The sequence below is a fragment of the Simochromis diagramma genome, unplaced genomic scaffold, assembly GCF_900408965.1.
Source record: "Simochromis diagramma unplaced genomic scaffold, fSimDia1.1 OVJJ01000553.1, whole genome shotgun sequence".
Lineage (NCBI taxonomy): Eukaryota > Metazoa > Chordata > Actinopteri > Cichliformes > Cichlidae > Simochromis > Simochromis diagramma.
In genome coordinates this window covers 3,280,580-3,301,374 of record NW_024387095.1, presented here as the reverse complement: position 1 = coordinate 3,301,374, position 20,795 = coordinate 3,280,580, and the positions used below count along the sequence as shown (strand labels likewise).

The window sequence follows — 20,795 nt, the reverse complement described above, 5'->3', positions numbered from 1 at the left end:
AATTTTTTTATGGATCGATAGTTCCATCAGTTTTTTAGCGTAATATATGGAACATTTATCAAAGTAGTTACAGTCTATTCAGTTTGTAGAAAATGCTAAATGGATGGAAAACTGGCTTAAAGGTTAGTGTTCTCAAATCTCACACAAACTGGTGCAATGTGACATATATGAACAAACAGGTTGGCATTTCCTTTGTAAATGCTCAGCAAAGGAAGGACGGGCACAATCAGCCAGGCAGAAATCCTGACGGAGTGACGCTGCTGTTCCTTGAAGAGGCGTAAAAAGTTTTTCTAAAAGCAGAACTCAGACAAAGAGCCAATTAAAAGGTGCAACACTTGTGCTTCACTGTGGTGGTCCCTTGGTAGTAAACCTGCTGCTACCCAATCCATTCTGCTCTCTTATCTCAGCTTCGTGAAAGTGAAGGCGCTTCAAGCACCTAAAATGTCTCGTTAAATCTCTAATTAGGGAGCAGCATCTCTCTGTCTTTTTATTGCTTTTATTGTTCAAAACCGTCTCCCAGCAGAACGGCACCCAAGGACGGTTTTGATCTTCCCCATTCCCACTTTCAAAACAACGTGAAACCTCAGTACCCATTTTCCATCCTTCCATTGTTTGCTCTTTACAATGCGGAGAGCATCTGTCTCTAACTAACGTTAACATGCAGGAATTCCACAGGGATTTCCGTTTTACTTTATTCTAATCCCAAGTCACACATCAGTGATTCATTAACACAGTGTTTGCAGTTTTTCTGTTGCTTCAAAGTTTCATCGTTACTGGCCCAAAGAACAGCCTTCATCACCTGTTATCCATCCCAGTCGTATCACCAGTATGTGGGCTGCTCCAACTATTAGGTCATTATAACATCATTCAAACAAAGTCAATCCGTCCTGCTAAACCAAAGAAGTGAGCAGTGAATTTCCTCGGCTGCTACAAAAAGTTCATTAGGTGGTCGTCTGGCTGAGGCAGTCTCCAATTGACTCTCATACACTCTGCTTTCACTTTCATCCACTGCTTAGATTCAGGCACCAGGAATACATGTGACAAGATCACAATTTGGAACACATACCTGCTAATAACACAAATCACAAGTTACATGAAGCTGGATTTACTAACTTACCACACTAGCTATTTTCACATGCACTACTTCACTCCACCTCTAGATGTCTCCCACATAGACTGGGTTGCTTTTTATTATTCTCTGATAACTAGCGGTGTGCGATACTGCAATAAATGTTATTGAGTAAATACAGGGCCATTACTGCTGACAATAACTCTGATTAATACTAATACTTTTAACTTATAAGTGCTTATGCAGGAGAAAGCGGTGTGCCATGATTTATGAGATGACCCATCATTAACGACCATTAAATCACTGTGATTACGTTTCACAATAATTAGCTAATACAACAAAACACACCTTTTAGCAAACAAAGTATCGATCCTATCACGCTAGTATCGATGGGATTACCAATACCAGAGTTGGTATCGATACCTTAGATATTTGGATCGATCCACCCACCGCTACTGATTACGTCGCTGAATGAGTCTAATGTAAAGCTGCTTCTAGACATCCACTGCAGCTCAGAATTTTTGTAGCATTACCTGAAAGGGGCGCATGTGAGAAGGCAAATCTCTCTTGCAGAGGAATGGGACATTAGCCATTCTTTAATCTGCCAGATATCTCATACAAATGCAAATACATGCATTCACCAACTCACCCAAGTACTTCCAGCCTCTAAACCAGGCAAATTTTCAGCTATGTAAAATTCCTCATTAAAGACGGCGATAATTTAAGATTGGCCAGTGTTGTAGAAATGCAGAAATTACAGAAAAACTGCTTGAATGATACAATTTCCCTTTCAGACTGAGACGCAGAGACTCTCCCAGTGGTGGTGTAAGAGGATTAGATGTGTTGGTTGTGTGCTGTGACTTCACAGAGTTGGTTGCCGAGGATGTGCTCTTCACACCAGATTATCGGTATGGCATTGCCCACCCACGCTAGGGCTCTTTGATGTGGAAGTGTCTGAAACCCTTCCAGCACTGGTTCGCCTCTGTTTTTATCTCATTGCAGGAGAGCACTACAGGGAACATTATCATTTCTACTGGTGCAATGATAAAGAAATCATTAGAAATGCACTCATACTTGTAATGCGGGTAAGACGGCAAGAGAGGGCTTGGCAGAGTGAGGGAGAACCAGAAAAGCAGCACTGTGGGAAAGAGAGGCAGCAGAACTGAATGTGCTAAACACATGGAGGCAGAATGGAAGGAAAGGAAATGTGCAAAGGAAAGAGCAATGGAAGAAGATGAAAAACTGAAAGCAGTGTGTGGCAGGAAAGACACGAAAGAGGACAAAGAAAGCAAGAAATGACTGAAAAAGCTCTGAAACAAGCTAAAAGGACCAAAAGCCAGATGTCAGATTCCATTAAGCAGCGGCTGAGCAGCAGCTGCAGATACGAGTTGTCCTGAATCAGATAGCTACCATATCTCCCTCGATTTCAAGACTTCATTAAACATCTCCACTTCCACTCATCTCTAAGTGAGCTGTGATTAGTGTTTGCTAGCTCACTAATTTACATCCATTTACTGTGACCTCTGCGGCACAGTTCAACTGTGAGAATATTTTTCCAGTTCCCTGGTCGAACCTCAAAGTCACCGTTATTTTCAGCAGCACACGGGGTCACACTGAAAGCAATCTCTTCTTCACCCCTCATGGTAATTTCTTCCATAATAACCTGGGACAAAAAAAAATTTAAACGCTGCTGCTTCTATCCATCACTCTGCAAAACATGCTGGGACAGCTAAGATATGCAAACAGTGGGACAAATAGAAAGAAAATTATGGACACAATTATTTTTCGTGTAGATAAACATGCTGATTTTGATCACATCCTCAGATTTGTCTCTGTTCCAAACCTCTATTAATTTCAGCTTCCAAAGCTGGAAACAGAGGATATTACTTTAAAGACGCTGACACATATTTGCTTCAAAACATGACTGAATCATTTCTCAAAACAGATGCAGATTCATTTTCTCTTTTAATCAGTGAATTGATTAATAGAGTCTGAGGATATTAAATCACTATCTTATTTCCTCAAGTATAAATAGGAAGCTAATGGTTGGGAGGGAGTGTGGGAGGACTCTCCGTCAGGAAGTTTTGACAGACAAGACACCTAATTCTGCATTCCGGCGAAGTTGGCAGCACCGATTTTTCACATTTTCTTAATTAATCTGTGGCAGAAAAATTAAAACCACAAGAACACGATTACCTTTCAAACTTCTCAGCACTTGTTCTGCTGTTGGGTCTCCAAACAGCATGTGCCGAAATCAGCCCAAAGGACTGTGACAATAACATTAAAACAAAACAAGCTTAGTGCAGTTGATTCTTTTCAAACTAAATGATTAAACAGGGTTTATATGGTATTTGTGTCACCCACATAGCACACACTGGGTCTATCGGGGCAATCTGGGGCTCAGCACTTTGCACAGCGACACTTCAGAATGAAGAACGGAGAAGCCTGGGATCAAACCAATGACCTCTTTGAAATGTATTTTTGTCTTACAGCTATATGGCACGCTATAGCCATAAGTTATATGGTGACGTTTAACCAAAATACACTTTATTCTGTTACTTGTGTCTGTTACTCTCTGTCATAGACATTACTCTGGTGTAGTTTTGCTACAAAGTTCTGATATATGCCTGATGTTGATGCTTAAAGTTGCTTAAAAAGATGCTTGAAACCATGAAAAAGTGGGACTTTGAGTGGAAGAAAATTAATTTGTTTACAGTTTTTCAACAATGAAAACATAATGTGGTTAGCTCCTGTACTTACAAAATAAAAGCTCAGAAAATGCTGCAAAAATGATGCAAATTATTCATTAATTCCTAATAATTTCATTTACTGAAGTGGAAAAATTCAACCTAACATCCTGCACTTAGAGGCCCTTTTTTGTAACATGGACAATTGCTGCAGTCAAAAGGTGAAAATTCACATGACCTCATTAAATACACGAATAGTACCTACAAAAAACCCCCAATTGATTCTGAAGGGGTCAGCTGACCGATTCTTCATGGAATGATTCCATTGCCAAGTACAATGGCACGTGTCTTTGTCTGACTGATAAAACAAGTTCACAAAAGTTGATTTGCCTTTGCTGCATAACAAAGAACACGTTGTCTCGAGGGCAAATGTCTCAAAGACGGTGAACACATAACGCTGATGTCTTTCTATCCCATTTTATCCGTTAAAAAAAGCTGTTTATCGTACATACAGCAATTGAGCCTGTTTCAGTATTTTTTCTCACATTTCAAGTCCTTAGATAATTTTTATAATTTATGCGTATATACACTGGAGTCTTGGCAAAACTCAAATTCCTTATGTTTTTTTCTGGCTTTGTTTATCAAAGTTGTGGGTGGTTGATTTGTTATTGTATAACAGCACTATGCGCTCGTGTCTGACAGCTCTAAAAATCAGAAGGGACTCCCTGTTTGAGACATTAGAACCATAAACAAGAACTACAGCTGTCTTAAACATGACTAAGTAGGTTACTTTGTCATCCAGCAGCATTTACTTTCAACACACCCCCTGAAAAAACCCCTAACACTGTCATTTTCATTTATTGGTGTGAAACTGAAGCGAAGACGCCAGGGACGACTATTAGTTTTGAAAAGTAAACTAACTGTAGAACTCTAAATTACACAGAATACACAGAGCTAAAGACGTGCATGTGCAAGCACATCTTCAGCCAGATGATCTCCGTGTTCCTCTCTTCCTCTGTGTCTTCATTCATAATTGGGACTATCTGAGCAGAACCATGTAGCCTTTTCTTTTCTACTGTTTGACCTTTATTACTAGAGTTAGCTGCCTTTCCTTATTAATAGTGCTTAGAAGCAGTTTCAGAAAAGTTTATGCTTATACATCAGAGAGACCGATTTGACTGGACCAGTGTGAGAGAACGCACGAGGGCTTAATAGTTTCTCTTGGCCACAAACAGCACAAATCACTTCTGTTGGCAAACTATCAGTCATTATGAATGCTCAGGAGATTCACATAAGCACACTGATGAAAGAGATTGTGTGTTGTGTACATGTTGAAATTCTGAAATTCTGAAATTGAAATAAGAAGAGAAATGATCGTCTGTATAGTTACGTTTTAAAGTGAGGAAACATCTGTCAAAAAGTAAAAATCCATTTAATTCTGGCTTCAAAAAAAGTCATTTGTCTCCCATCTTGGTGAATAAAATTCTTGAATTTTAATCAGTCTGTTAGGACTAATTAGCCGATATGTGCGTCTGTGCATTGCATCCATACAGTTGATGGTTGTAGCTTGCTAATTAACCTTGTAAGCATTAGCTAATAACTTAGCGCTCTACCCTTTTACTCAAATATGGTCACGTGTAACTTTAACTCCCACATTAACGGCTAAAACCACTCCCTCTGAGGCAGAGTTTAAAGCTAGTGATGGGTGACAAAAAGTGGTCACCTCCAAGTAGGTCAGTAGTAGCTTCATAGGCATGAAGTAAACTTCTTAACTATGTTGGTTACATTGGGGCCTTTTCAAGCACTTGAAAATTCCCTGGCAACAAATGTGCCTGATGCACATCAGTGCTATTATGTGCAGCCACTATCCAAACTAGCAGACAAACTAGCCCCTCCTGGATAAGCTTGAGCTGATAAATTAGGAGCGCGTTCTCCTAAATACGGTAACCTCTGGCTACAAAAGACAAAAAACAAGAGCTATAATCCAAGTTTGAAGGCAACAAAACAGGAGTCCACAACACAGTTGGCGTTCATCTTCTATAGTAACACATAAAGTTAGAGCTACTGTTCTCACTAAAGTCTCGCTGATATATCAGGAATTATGAGAAATCTGCTGATCTGCATTCATAATGGCTGACAAATGAAAATTTAAAAAGTAAACAAGAGACGGGAGAAACGGCCTTCAACCATGTTAAGAGTGTTAAAGTTGCACCGTTTGTCCAACAGAGGGCACTCTGAAATTTCCCCGTTGGTAACACAGATGTTTGGAATGGCAAAAAACAAAAACCAGCTAATCTGAGCAGCCAGTTAATCCAGTACGGTAATAAAGTCAGATCATTTTAAACGGCGCCGTCATGTGATTTTAGCAAGAACTCACAAATGAATACACATAACAAATGTTAGGGGGATCTGTTTACGGAGCTTCTGATACAGACTTGTATGGAAGGACTTGTTAAAAACTTTGTCATTGTCCGAGCATTAGATAAATGTGGATAGCACCACATTTGGGAAGATGACGCGCCCCTCCCTGAGTGTGGGCTGAAAACAAACGGCCATCCATCCTTGTAGGTGCTTCACTGGCAGATACGGCTGTGGATGTATACGAATGGTTGCTTTGTAATTTATACCTACATTATGTCCAATATATGTAATATGTTTCTATGTCGAGCCTGATTTAGAGCACGAGCCAAAACAAGTAAAGAAGTAATGGAGATATTTTTTTATTCTTCAGTGTTGCTTAAGTTTTGACCTCATAAAGTTGAGAAGTTAGGCCTTATAAATGATTCAATATTAGATTATTTTTCTGTCAATTATTTGATCGATAGCTGAGGTAGTTATTTAAGCATTGCAGAGATGGATGGTAGAAACAGCAGAGTGCAGCCAGAAGCCTTTAAGGAAATAAACTGAGGAGAAACTAATTTAGATGCTGTGTGGAAGCAAACTGCTACAGCATCTCAGACAAGTTACGATCACTTGGGAAACCTTGCTAAATGGCAAAAGAACCAAGGTCAGACACAAATGCCTGGAACGCACTCGTTTGAAACATTTCATGAGGTGAAAATCGTTACTTCATGTTCCAAAGCAGTTTTGATACATTTAAAAAAAAATACACACACTAGTTCCTCTGCCCGTGGGCAGCTACCTTTGGCCTTATTAGTGTGTAATTGATCGCACCTATGTATGGGCATGCTCAGTCTGAATGTGTGATTTGTCAGTTGTGGCAGCAGTTTATTTGTTCATCTCCATCTTAAGATGAGAACAGTAAAGTTCAGTGTGGCCGGGCAGTTTAATCAGGACCTCCGCCTCCCTCTCTAGAAGCTTTGAGACGTCAGAATTTAACTCTCTGGGATGCTTCTGGGTCAGCAGTGTGAGTGCAAGAATCCACAAGGGAAAGCGTGCTGAGCTATGAAATGGCACTTTCTAATCTTAATCTTAAGGCCTTCTGTGTATGTGTGTTGATCCAGCCCGCAAGCCCAAAGCCATTTCTGTCACTGTTCTCTTCCCCCACTACAGCCACTCAAACTGGATGACTGATGCCTCATGCTGGATGTGCTTTGCACTTTTTTCCTCTCCAAGACCACAGGCATGTGTTGATCTCTTTAATTTGTCAGTGACCCGTGAGTCATTCCACTGATTATCCTTTCCACCCAAGGGAATTCAGAAATTACTGTTAATACAAAATGAAAAGAGGCCTATTATTCTTTTGCCTCATTTTCAGTCACTATTATAGTGATGGATGCTCATATCAAACATGGCCAAAGTTTCAGATCACGTGTATGTATAAGTAATCCCTGTGAGCCAAAAGCTCAGGATTCAGATTGCTCTAAATATTCTCTTTCAGGCACTCAGCACCAGCTGTCAGAACAATGTTGGTTTAAAGGTGGGTGGAGCGAGTGTAAACAGCTTGTTTCAGACAGTAGGTGAACTAAGGGACTTCACCAAGTCCTAGTCTAATGCAAAGAAGGATTATTCTGAGCTGTCAATCCTGAATAGCTACATCAGCAAAGTCGGATGGAAAGCAGAATAACAAGTCCCAGTTAGAGATGAATTTTGGCAGCAAGCTTCAAGGTACTCTAGCATCCTTGTACACAGCAGAAACAGTAACTGATATAGCATGGGCGGACAGACCGAGGGTGTGGTTGTTGCAACCTACAGGTGAAAGAAATGTGCTCTTAAACTGAGGTCTGTGGGTTAGTGTTGTGTATTGATTTAAAATCAATCACCAGTGTACCAATACACTGTTCATAATTCATTAGCTTACACCAGACTGTTGCTCTATTTCTATTGTTATTTTGCATCTATATTTTAAAAGTGAATAAATATATGAGCGATCACACTGACCATAGCTACAGTGTTTTCTCTGTGCTCATCTTCTCTTACATTCTGCAAGCTTACCCATAAGACTATAGCCGAAAAGAGGCCACATGAAGTTTGGAGGTTCGTAACGATTTACTCTGCAGAAATTTAGCAACTTCACTATGGTGAGGATTGTAGTGAGCAGTGTGAAATGTAATTTAAATGTATAAAAAAGCATATTTTTATTCCTGTGCAAGCAGATTTCATGGGAGACATAATGTCACTGGATGACACTCACCTGTGCCACAGCCACTTGTGTCTGCTGCTGTTGCTGCTGGAGCTGTTGCTGGAGCAGTTGGATCTGGTGGTGCACAGACAACGGGGTGCTGGGTGGCAGTATGCCTGATGCTGGGAGCAGCATCTTGGGGCTGGACACCAGCAGGGAAGCCTCCTCTGAAGGCTGCTACCAGAGGGAAAAGGAGGAAATGAGGTCAGCATGATGAGGCTTCAAACAGAAAATCCTGCAAACTTGTTATTATGAGCACATTTACGGGTGGAAGAGCCTTCAAATGAATCACTGTGCAACAAAAATAAATGATACATAAGTCCATGCATCCGTCTATCCATCCATCTCAGCCCCTCCTGGATGGCATTTTTTCAAAAATCAAAGTATGTTTGTTCTAATATAACAAGAAATTGGTTGTAAAAGTTGAAAATAGTTCAAGTCAACAATTAATTTGTCATGGTTTCTGACAGAATATCTAGATACAAGTCCCGAAACATATTTCCAGCAACCGTCAGTGTACTAATGGCACATTGTGCTACCTAATGCAAGTGTATCATATATCATCCAAAGTGTCAAAAAAGGGAAGATGTCATACATCTTCGCCTTGCTCATGCGGGCACTATTTAACAAAGCTGCTAGTTGACAGTCTGCAAGGTCCCTGTTGGACACACTGTCTGTTCCAGTAGTCAGTCTGTGGTGTTTTGTGAAGGGAGCAGTAAGTAAGTACATTATTTATTTACACCGCCTTTCAAAATACAAATCACAACAATAACAAAATGAAATAGAATGCTTTTGAAATATCAGTCTAAGAAGACAGTTTTAAATCTGTTATTTACAGCAGTTTTGTGCATGGCGCTGCCTTCACGTCTTATTACTACAGTTAGCTGTAATCAACTGATTTTACTTTGTGATGTGGAGGAAACTGTTGGAGTGATCTACAGCTTTTGAGGATTGGACATTAAATTGTTATTGCACTAAAGAACAAGAGCGCTGTAGTGACATGCAAACTACGTCTAGAACAGAAACAATTGCTAACACAACTTTAGCTCTCTTTGGCACTTGCACAACCAGCATGCTAACACAAAGCTAGCCAAGAACCCAGAATGCTGTTTAGATGAGTGAATGCTGACCCCAGCCCAGCCGCCAGAGCTTGAACTTCAGCAGGTAACAGAGACAGTGATGAGCAGTCAGACTTGCAGTAGACTTGTAGTCAAGACCACCTAAACTAAGACCAAGACAATACCAAGACAGACCGAGTCAAGACCAAGACAAAGTTGAGACGAGACCAAGACCGAGACAAAAAAGTCTCCAAACTGCAGCCAGATGCTGCTTCGTTTACGGGTGTCAGGCATATTTATGTGTATTTGCAATGCACTTGCACAGCCCTCCTCACTGCTGTCTACTGTCTCACTCACTTACTGAGAGGACAGACGCACGCTCCACTTGACTGTCGCGTCTCTCACCCTCTCTGTTTTTCCACATAATGATATTATCTTGTATCCTCGCATGTGATTGGCCACAATATGGAGGGATTGGAGCATAGCTGAGCCACTGTGTGAGAGCTGAGCAGCGAAAGGAAATTAAGTGAGGAGCCGGCTCTCACTCGTTACATTGTGTATCATGGATACTGTTGACTCCAAATCTCCCGACCACTATGTCGATCTGAGACAGCGAGATGGAGACAGTGAGACAAAGACAAGACCGAGGGATCAGAGACTTGCAGCACTATAACTTCCATTTTCACCTATCCATGTTTCTACAGTAGTGAGTAACGTCCCCAACATTGCTAATAAGTAGTACAGGACATATAAAATGACCCAGATATTTAAGAAATACATAATTTGATAAAACATGATATTTCACGTGCACGATAAAAAGTAAAATGAATATCAGAGCTTGTGTTTTGCTTCACATTTTGCAGGTGTATCTGTTAAAATTGCACGCTCATGCTCGTTTTAACCATGTACTACTTCAAACACTTTTTGGAACTTGCTCATGAGAAGCTGATGATGCAAATAAAAAGTAAAAAAAAAAGAGAAAGAAAAGAAAAGAAAAGGCTTTGCTAATGAATAAATAAATACAATCAGGACAAGCAATAGCGTCAATAAAATGCCTTGGAGAACAAGCCGTCATCAAAACAACAATCTGAATTTAAAATGTAGAGTTGCTGATTAGTTGCACCAGTGTGGAATGAGTGGTGCTGCCCTGGAATGCAGATCAGTAGCACTGAAATGCTCCACTCCAACAATAATGAGCTTTGGGAATCAGTTCTCCTTCATCTAACGCCATGAAGCATCGTATTATAGTTTCAAGGCTTTAGTTACCGGTCACACTTCGTGGCCTTTCCGTCATTCAACTAGTCAAAATATATATATTTCTGTAATACAATGGCCAAATAAAATATCTCATAATCCATTGCTAATGATGACATCCAAGCAGACACAACATGGAAATACATTTAAAACACGTGCTGTTCCAAAAAATACACAGCCATATTCTCTTCTCCGTCATCAGATAGGAAGATAAATGCAGGTATTAAATCCCCTCTTGAAGCGGTCCTTAAAAACAGACTATTACACGTTGGTATAGAGGAATAAAAAAAAAAAGCACTCTCAGACCAACACGGAGACCTTGAGATTATAGCGTACATGTTTTCCTCCAAAGGCATTTACCAAACAGACTGATACAGGCTGAAGGCCATGTAGTGCCCCAAAGGTAAAACATTAAGTGCGCTTTGCTGTGATGGACCAGTCATGGCAGTAGTGAGAGGAGTCTAACAGCGAGCTCACATAAATTCGGAAACCTCGGGGCCTAATAAATGAAGCCAAGTGCCAAAAACTGCAGTTCCTTAAGGGTCACTGGAGGCTGGCTTCAAAAGCGAGTCAAATTGATTATTTTAAAACCCCTAAATGCTGTCGCGACTAAGTTAGGAGCGTGGCTGCTTTGACTGATCTGTGTAACAGCACACGCTGTGTAGATGGCCTCTTTTAATTGAAGTTACTGAACTCCACCTGTCTTGAAAGTTACTGTTTCACTGAGTTTGTGTAGATGGAGGAATTTTAAATGGGTGGATATATATTATGGCTTGAAAGCCTGCAATCTAGTTTTAGTGACTAGACGCCATCTGTGGCTACAACTTAGTAACCAAACTTTCATGCCGATAACGCATCCCTCCAAGCAGTTACACCTGGCTCCAAGAATGAGCTGGTGGTGGCCATCACACCAAAGTGGATGCTTTAAAATGTGAAAACACTGGGTGGTATCACTTCCACTGCCACCTCTCTTACCTCCTGATGTGGACATTGTCGCCCTTAAAAACGGAGCAGTTTGCACAACTAGTGTATCGTAGCAGCAACACCACAGACCACCTTGTGCATACACCTGTGATGCTACCAGTTTCTGACAAAACTGCGATATTTAATGGCAACGATGTGTAACAGTGTTGGTCAGCCAGCCAGATATATGTGGATATCAAAAGCTTTTGAATAGAGCTGCTGTGTATTCGAGGGCAAAGTGTTTCATAATGAATCAAATGCTATTGGATGGTTGGGGCGACTGACGATCAGAAACCTGATGAAATTGAACCTTAACCTGCCTTAAGGAATCTACGCCAAAATACTTCACCGTCTGTCTCTCATGCCTTCTGGTGACACCAAGAGCAGACGCACTCTGCATGAGAGGAAAATGTGACTGATGGCCTGCCTGACACGGACCTTTTATGTTAACGAGAGGAAATTATCCAGGTTGACAGGTTGTTTGGCGCCATCATGATTTGAATAATAAGACAGAAGTCTCCAGAATGAGTGAGAGTGTGTGTGTGTGTATAAATGTGAGATAAGAGAGAATTTGTTGGGGATGACTTCTCAGTAACAAGCAGGATCCCGATAAACGTGTTTTCTCTAAAGTGCCTCTTTTTAACACACACTTCCTTCACCTTTATTCCATTGGAGTTACTCCGAGATACGTAAAACAACTGCTCAGCTGCTAAGTAAAGGACGGTAAGAAGGATTATTGCGGTAGCTTTGAAGCTGGGTTGTCAGACAGAGAAGGTTTAGCAAGTGGAAGCGTGAATAAGATAATTCAGCACTTAAAGCAACACAGAGGAAAGAGGATGGCATGTTTGGCTCACGAGTACTGTGGACACAGGAACTATTCCCAATTATAGAGAAACAGAAGGAGAAGACAGACATAAATAGACTGTCAGCTGGCGCAGAAGAAGACATAACACAGATGGAAAGAAATCCCATTCCAAAAGTACACTGATTTAGTCATCTGCAACATTTTCCCATCTGATAAACTGTTTACTACCAGTGATGTTTCCCATCACTTATAACAATGATTGTCTATGCCATAACTGCATATTAGAAAAGCCATTATACTGCTTTTGCAAAATCCATTGTCAACATCCAAAGAATGTGTCACGGAGGACTGGAGCTGTTCTAGCACCTAATAAGCAGTTTTGAGGAAGCACATAGGAAATTTCAGCCTCTTTGGGATGTGGGTAGCTCAAGAGTTGTCATTTTCCCCCTCATATAACATCAATGGTGAACAAAAGAGCTAAGGCAGGCCAAATATATGGTACCATACTAGACGCAAACAGCAGCTTACTATGCATCAAACAAAGGATTCCAGGCAAAGGAAGGTAATTCCTATGCAGACCAAACACATGAAGTTTGTCAGGTGCACTAACCATAAATTATAGGATGTAGTCACAGACTATATATAAAAAATAGACGGCTTGTGCCTTTAGCCCTAAGGTCACAGTTACAACTCTGGCTGCATAGAAGCATAGAATCAGTTTATGGCGCTTATTTGAGTCAGAGGAGGATAACGCACACAATGATTTGTCTTGTGACTGTTGAGTTGACTTGATGTATGCTTACTGTATTCTAATTATATACGTTTTGAAATATATATTTTTGAAAGCAGCAGAAAAAAAACCTGTGCAAAAAATACACAGCATATCGACAAAAGCAGTGGGCCACCTACAGGAGCTGCGCAGCCTTGGAAACCCAAGCCATGAAGCTCCCAGCACACAGCTCTTTTGCTGATGTTAACTTCAGAGGAGGTCTGAATCTCTGCATTCCTATATACTGTAAATCATAGGAATAGTAGTAAAAAAGAAAAACCCAATGCATTTTACAGATGAATTGCTTGACAGCTGCACTTGATAAAAGTGGTAATGATTGTGGATGTAGGAGTACGCTACCATTTTACTTTCAAGCTTCAAGTTCAAGTCTCTTTTGAAGATGACAAACAAAAGACTGGCTGCAGAGTTGGTGTATTAGCTTCTCAGGGTCATTCTTTACAAATCTCAAATTGATGCCACACTTGGAATATAAGCTCTAAGAATGATATGGACTAATAATGTCAGAAATAAATAAAGGTATTAAGAACCAACCAGCTGATAGACTGTAATGACCTCAAACCTTATCAAATGAAGTTTGATTGTAGAATAGTGTAATTTAAAGAATATCAAAATACAGTTGTTGCATTTGCTTTAAAAAGGTTCGGCTGCAATAAATAAAAAAGAACATGTAAAAGTGTGAATAATTCTTTTTATTATCCCTGAAACACATGACACATCACACTTCCTCTGAGCCAAATCCTGTAACTCCAAAAAATGCCACTGCATAGAGGGCCCACACAGCTGTGTGAATGCTGGATGCCAACATATTCCTATAAACTGCACAATGCCTGGAGTGACTCCTAAAAAACTGGTGACTGAGCTAGCGAGGGTTGATGCATATGAAAAGCTGTCAAGGATGTTAAATGGGGCAGGCAAATGTGGGCGTAGAAGGCACTCAGTTGTGAACATTTGTAATCTTTGTGTTAATGGGTACAAGAAGTCCATTCATTAAAAAAAAGAAGCCAAACTGGTGATGAGATCAGTCTCTTTTTTTTTTTAAAGTAACTTTTGAATTTCCATATGAGACGCAACAATGGGTATGTTAACTCGGATAATGGGTGGATAAATAAAAAACATCCACAATGCCGACGACAAAAGCTGAGGACAGGCACTGAGTCAAACCCACACATGAAACGCTCACACCCCCGTATTCACAGCTAGAAGTTTGTTAAACACAATCCTGCATATTCAAACACAGACTCGGCCTCTCTGCACTGTTTACTGCCTAGAATAAGAAACAACAGTCCATGCCTGAATCCTAAACTTGTTTACCACAGAAAAAGCCAATTATGGAAGACAGTGGAGTGAATATTCAAACTGAGAAGGGGGGCTTAAAGGGGAGGATCAGCCATATTGCTGAAATTTCTCATAACTGTTTGACCCAAAGGGAAAAGTTGCTATTATATCACACACTAACAAGTTCATAGTTGTCCCTTTATAGCCTTCCCTTTATCTTTTAGCCTCTGGTTGTACTCATTGATGGACAGACAGAAAACAGGGAAGCAGAGAAAAGGGAAACAAAGCTAAAGATAGATGATGAGGGATAAAGGAAGTTTTTAATTCTCCTCCTACAGCTGTGATTACACTAGCTGCTCTCTGTCTGTCAAACAGACAGTGCCCTCCCACCCACACACACGCACACACACACGGACGCTGGCTATAAAACACTGTGCAGTCTGACAGGTTCTGGCTTCCTTCACTGCTGACAGCCTTGGCTACAGATTTACAACTTTATCAAGGGCTCTCGAGAAGAAAAAATAAAATAAAATCTGCACAAATTACTCCACTGTGGCTCTGCCTGTAATAAAATTGCATGACATCAACCTAAACAGCCACCATGGTATAGCAGTATAAGGGAATATCTTAATTTGGCGGAAGTGTTTTGACGTGCTTGGGCACGTTACTATGAATAACCCCATTAACAGACTACTCCTCCACTATGTTTTACTTCTAAGGGTGACTTCATGATAATGTAGTGATAGCGTGATGCCTCCTAATGTAACAAATCTGTTATTGCTCAAAGGATGTTCCAAAAGAAAAATGGTTTGGGGCTAACAGAATAATAATAATAATAATAATAAGAATTTGGGGCTAAAAAAAGCTTTGTTGTGAAAAGCAAGACTAAAGAGCTGTTTAACTTAAAACAATAGTTTGCTTTATTGTGTCTTGATACTTTGTTATTAATATCCTAGCCATCTTGCTATTGTTTAACCAAAGACTTGCCTAGTGTCAGGATTAGCTAAATTAGCAAAGTTTGAGAAACAAGTAGACATTTAAAAAAAATTCCCACTCATTTTGGCATTCCAGTTTTCTACAAAACAGGTGATATTTTTATAAAAAAAAAAGGGTGCATGTTAACTACAACCAGTACCCTAGATCAGCGGTCCCCAACCCCCGGGCCTCGGACCGGTACCGGTCCGTGAGTCGTTTGGTACCGGGCCGCGAGAGTTGAGGCTCAGGTGTGAAATGTATGGTTTTCAGGGTTTTTATCGGTTTTCAGCGTTATTTTGTTATTGTTTTTATCGTTTACTCGGTTTTCCTTGGTCTTTTCACGTGTGTTATGAATAAATTTTCTTTTTTTCGGTACCGGTACTAGTTTTATTTTGTTATATTTTTCCGCGACACCTTAAAGGCCGGTCCATGAAAATATTGTCGGGAATAAACCGGTCCGTGGCGCAAAAAAGGTTGGGGACCGCTGCCCTAGATGGGTCAGCAATGACTTGGTAGATTTTAAGTTAATTACTGTATATTTCTCTGAATAATTTGTTTTCTTTGTACAACTATTTGACGGGGTTACTTGAAAGAGCAATATTCTAACCCAGGGGTGTCAAATTCAGGTTTACCGAGTGCCACATTGAAATACGAGGATCACACCAAGAACCATAAACATGCTTTAATCTGTAAATATACAGTACAGTACTGTATAGACATTTGAACTGCCCTTCAAGTTTTTATATTTTGCTTCCAAGGAGCTCAAGTGGTGGAATAGCTCCCTATGCCTTTTCAGGGTTTGTTTGTTTGCTCAGCCACTTAACACTGACCTGTGAATCATTCAAGCATAGAAAAAAGCACCTAACCCCTGGGATGTACCAGAGTTGTGTCTACACATAACAAACAACTTAGCAACCCCCCCCCCCCAAAAAAAAACAATCTCCAGCAGATGAAAAGTGAAGTCAACAAATTCATATCCTTTAGAAATAGGAAAATAATCCAGCAAACATTTGATACAGGACCCGAGGTTTGTACCTTCAGTTGATCCATGTACTGTTCGCTGAAGCCTCATCACAAATGGTCTTCACTGAAGATCTCAAGCGAGAAAAGTGATTTGATCCACAGTGTGACACCATCTGGATCGTATCTGGTAACAACTTTCATTTTCAGCATGACAGCGATCCCAAACATACTGCCAGTGTAGTAAAAAAACATAAACATATAGGAGTCATACAGAGCAAAGCTCATCAGTCATGGATTGGTCTGGACCTCCTCATTATTGAAGTAGTGTTGGATCATCTTGACAGAGAATGGAACAAAAAATGGTAAATGGCCTGTATTTATATAGCGCTTCTCTAGTCCCTAAGGACCCCAAAGCGCTTTACACATTCAGTCATCCACCCATCCACACACACACACACACATTCACACACTGGTGATGGCAAGCTACATGTAGCCACAGCCACCCTGGGGCGCACCTCTGACCACCACCAGTAGGCAACGGGTGAAGTGTCTTGCCCAAGGACACAACGACCGAAACTGTCCGAGCCGGGGCTCGAACCGGCAACCTTCTGATTACAAGGCGAACTCCCAAATCTTGAGCCACGAAGGTGAAAAAAGCTCCCCATGGACCCCTCTTTTCACTTGGTAAAGATTTAAGCTACTCATTCTCCCACCTCAGTCCCAGCTGAGATTGTTTGCCTTCAGCAAGAACTTTCCTTTGTCTTGGATTTTGATTTAGCTAGCCTTTTAGCTTCAGTGGGTGCTCTGCAGGTCTGCCTGTCTGTTTTGTTTGGTGTATGTAACAAGATCATGGAAATGGTCACCAAATGATGTCTCAGTGATATATCCTGTGTACTGATACAGGATGAAATAGGAGTGTACTAAATCAGAGAACATTTCAGCAGGTTTTAAAATCACATCCACAGTTTGTGGCAAGCTCACCCACATTTTCAACCCAGCATGCCACACTGATCAACACCCTGAGAAAGGAACCTCGTTGTCCCATCCTTCAGAATAGCCTTTTCATTTCCTTTCCAATTTCCACTGAGTCCTTTCACTTCTGACACAAGCATCAGGTGGTGGTGGTTTTTTTTGTTTTTTTGTTTTTAAATAATGCATACAGTCTGCAAGCTAGACTCAGAGCTTGTTAGGGAATATCTACAACCGTGCAACAAAGTCGAACATTTCTTTGCCCTTAGTGTCATTAGAATCATTTGAGCTGCTTTTGATGATCTTTCAACACAGCCATTGTTGTTATTGTCAAAGCTAATCTAAATGACATTTCTTGTTTCCCTGGCTAATGGTTGCCTCATTACTTTTTAATGATGCCAGTCACATAGTTGCGGGCATTAATTTGCATGTCGTTGTACTTGAGGCACTGGCTGTTCTTATTACTCAAAGCTCTGTTGGTTTTGCTTCAAGATGTCTAATCAGAGACTGATTCAGACCTGGGAAGCAAAGGGAGAGCTACTTATTACTGCAGTATAAAAACAGTAGGCAGTAGGGTCTGTGGAGGGTTCATACAAAACAACTCTTATGTTAACAATTATAAATAATAAGTAACATGTAATTGGGAGTGGTGAACAAGTTGACAAAAGTCTGTTGCAAAACCTATTTGGTATACCTGGATTTCTTCCAGGTTATATTTAGGTGATTTGCAAGCCAGGCTGGTAGTTTAATTTGTCTTAATCCAACATTGGACTTCTACAGTCATCCTCGCAATTTCTTCTACAGATCAGACATGCCAGTTACAGCTCCATTCATCCCATCCACCCGCCCAGCTATCTGGGGGGAGGGACTGGAGCCTATTACAGCTGTCATGGAAAGGTGGAGTGGACCTTGGACAGGTCGTCAATCTGTCGCAGGGAAAACTCTTCCTATGTAGACTATGGTGAAGATAGGGAAAGAAGTGGAGTAGGGGTAAAAAAACCCCCAGAAAAGGCTTAGTGTTGTATGCGAGGCTGGACACGAAGAAAGGACTTGTATCAATTGGATATTGACAAATGCAGAAGAGGAGTACGGGATCCAATTTACAAGGGTGATGTGCAGAGCTGTCTACAGAGGGATCATTTTGATGAGCCATGCCATGAAAAAGAGTTGTTTAAAGATAGGTTAAGAAGAGAGGTGACAATCAGCATGGAGCAGTATGGACTGCATGCCAGTGTTGATGGAGAAGTACCGAAAAGGTCAGAAGCAGTTGCACTTCTGTGTAACCTGATGAAGAAACTCCCAAGAACCTCTCAAGAAATGTTGCTACACGTTGGGTCGACGCAGCCTGCAACAACTTAAATAGCGTGGAAAGTTACAGTGTAGGGATAAAACCAAGCTTTACAGATGGGTTCAAAGCGGGGGTAGAGTTGAAGATGTTAAGGTTTCCATTGGATGTGACCAAAATGGACAAGATTATAAATGAGTATAACAGAAGGGCAGGTTGAGCAGTTTGGTGGGTAAAGTTAGAGAAGCAAAGCTGAGATGGTTTGGACAAAGGATGTTGAAGATGTAGCTGCCAGTAGCGAAGAAAAAAAGAAGACCTCAGAAAAGACTCATGGATGTATTGAAGGAGGATGCTAGGGGTAGGGTGAGATGAAGGCGGGTGATCTGCTTTGGTGACCCCCTAAAGGGAGTAGCCGAAAGAAGAAGAATGTCAACACAAAATGCAGGCTACTGGAGTGGAAAGTGTAATGATGGATGAGACAGAACAAGCAAATGATGAACGGGGAAACAAACCCTCTGTGTGGAAGTAAAAAAGATGTATGATCATCTCAGGCTTTGGAATGCAGATCAATCCTGGACTAACTCAAGCCTGCCTGAGGCGAAAAGGTCACCGTTTTACTTTGTCTTTTCTTTGGCCGCATTTTTTTGTGGTTTGCTGTCAGCCAACAACACACGAGTTACAGGCTCAGAGCAAATAGCTTCCTACATGGGATGATACCAGGTCCAAATACCACAACATTCCCACATATACGCATTTAAAAGCAGACGTGGATAAAAATAGAGGGTAAAAATGAGGCATGCTTAAATGTTAAGGTCTGCAGGATGACAGTATTTTGGCTTTGGGACTCCTTGGTTGTTGGCAGACTTGTGTTATATCACAACTTTACAAGTCTGCACACACATGCACACGCGCGCGCACACGCATGCTGGGAAATCAAATCAGACAGTGAGGCTATAGAGAGAAACCACCTCAGCTAGTGCCTCCAATATAAATGGGTCAAGAGACAGTTTCACAAAACCCCGCTGAGTTTACAGTGAAAAGTTGAGAGGCTGCATTTTTATTGTGTGAAGAGCATTGGAAAGATAAGTCCTGTAAGGCTGCTGTGGAGACAGGGAAAAGGGCCAAGTGTGAGTGTGCCTGCAGCTTAGAAGCTATGAGTTAAAGGCTGAAGAGACATGGATGTTTCTTTTTTTAGGCCATGGTAATAGGATTAAAATTGTTTCATGAAATAGACTAACAGTGCTATGATTCAATATATGTAACAGTGGTGCTAAAGTTGTAACTTCCTGAAAGAGAATAGACTCTTTCAAGGTTAACAGCACTTGCTACTCACACCTCTTCCCTGCTTTCTACAACTCTTTATGTCATCATCAACATCATCACACCTCTTGTCCTGAAGCCAGGCGAGTAATCACACGTGTGAAAACAGAATTTATGGTGTTTAGAGTCACACTGGACTACCTAAACTTTCACACTCAGGGAAGATGTTCAAATTCTCAGTTGCAGCTGTTTAACTACTCATTTATATATTGAACCATAAATCAAACAAGTACTTATGTATTAAAAAAAAAGAACAACACCATTTCTGAAAGATACAACTGACAGGAAAAACAAGAAGAATAAACACAAACACGTGTGCCAGAAGCATGCTGCAAGAAGTTAAAGGAAAGTATCACGATGCTAGAAAGTTCATTATCATTTTGAGGAAAGCGATTGAACTAGGCTGTAAAATTAAAACTAAATTAAAACCCAGAGAAGCTCTCTGGGGACATCTCAGGCCCTCCAAGGTTTGGAGGCCTATCTCCACCCACCACCACTTCCCCTGCCAGTGGCGGACTCCCTCAGGTGTCGGTGCGTTGGTGGTTCTTTGTGTCTGGGGGTGGGCGTCCGGGTACACACCGGCTCACTCCTTGGCGGCCGCTTATCGGGACCTGGAGCCTGGGGCTCGCTCGGGCCACTTCGGAGGTGGGGTGCCCCCAGCCTCTCGGCCTGGGGCTCGGTCACTCAGGCACAGCTGGCTGCTGGCGGAGCTCACGGGCGCGTCACTGCAACTCCCCCTGGCTTCTGCTCCGCGGCTGCTGAGTGAGCCCTCATCTGGGACTCCCCTCAGCTCTTACTGG

At 41.2% G+C, this 20,795-nt stretch overlaps 1 protein-coding gene across 4 annotated transcripts in view; it reads right to left on the bottom strand.

Annotated features, from left to right (window-relative positions):
• The window catches only part of LOC120742865 (carboxyl-terminal PDZ ligand of neuronal nitric oxide synthase protein-like), a 228,495-nt gene that overhangs the window by 45,627 nt on the left and 162,073 nt on the right, over window positions 1-20,795 (bottom strand). For 3 of the 4 annotated variants that reach the window (XM_040046333.1, XM_040046335.1, XM_040046336.1), the window contains exon 8: window positions 8,351-8,515. In XM_040046333.1, the coding sequence (XP_039902267.1) occupies window positions 8,351-8,515 (165 nt within the window). The remainder of the gene's footprint in view (window positions 1-8,350; window positions 8,516-20,795) is intronic. The other variant, XM_040046334.1, reaches the window with a different exon arrangement.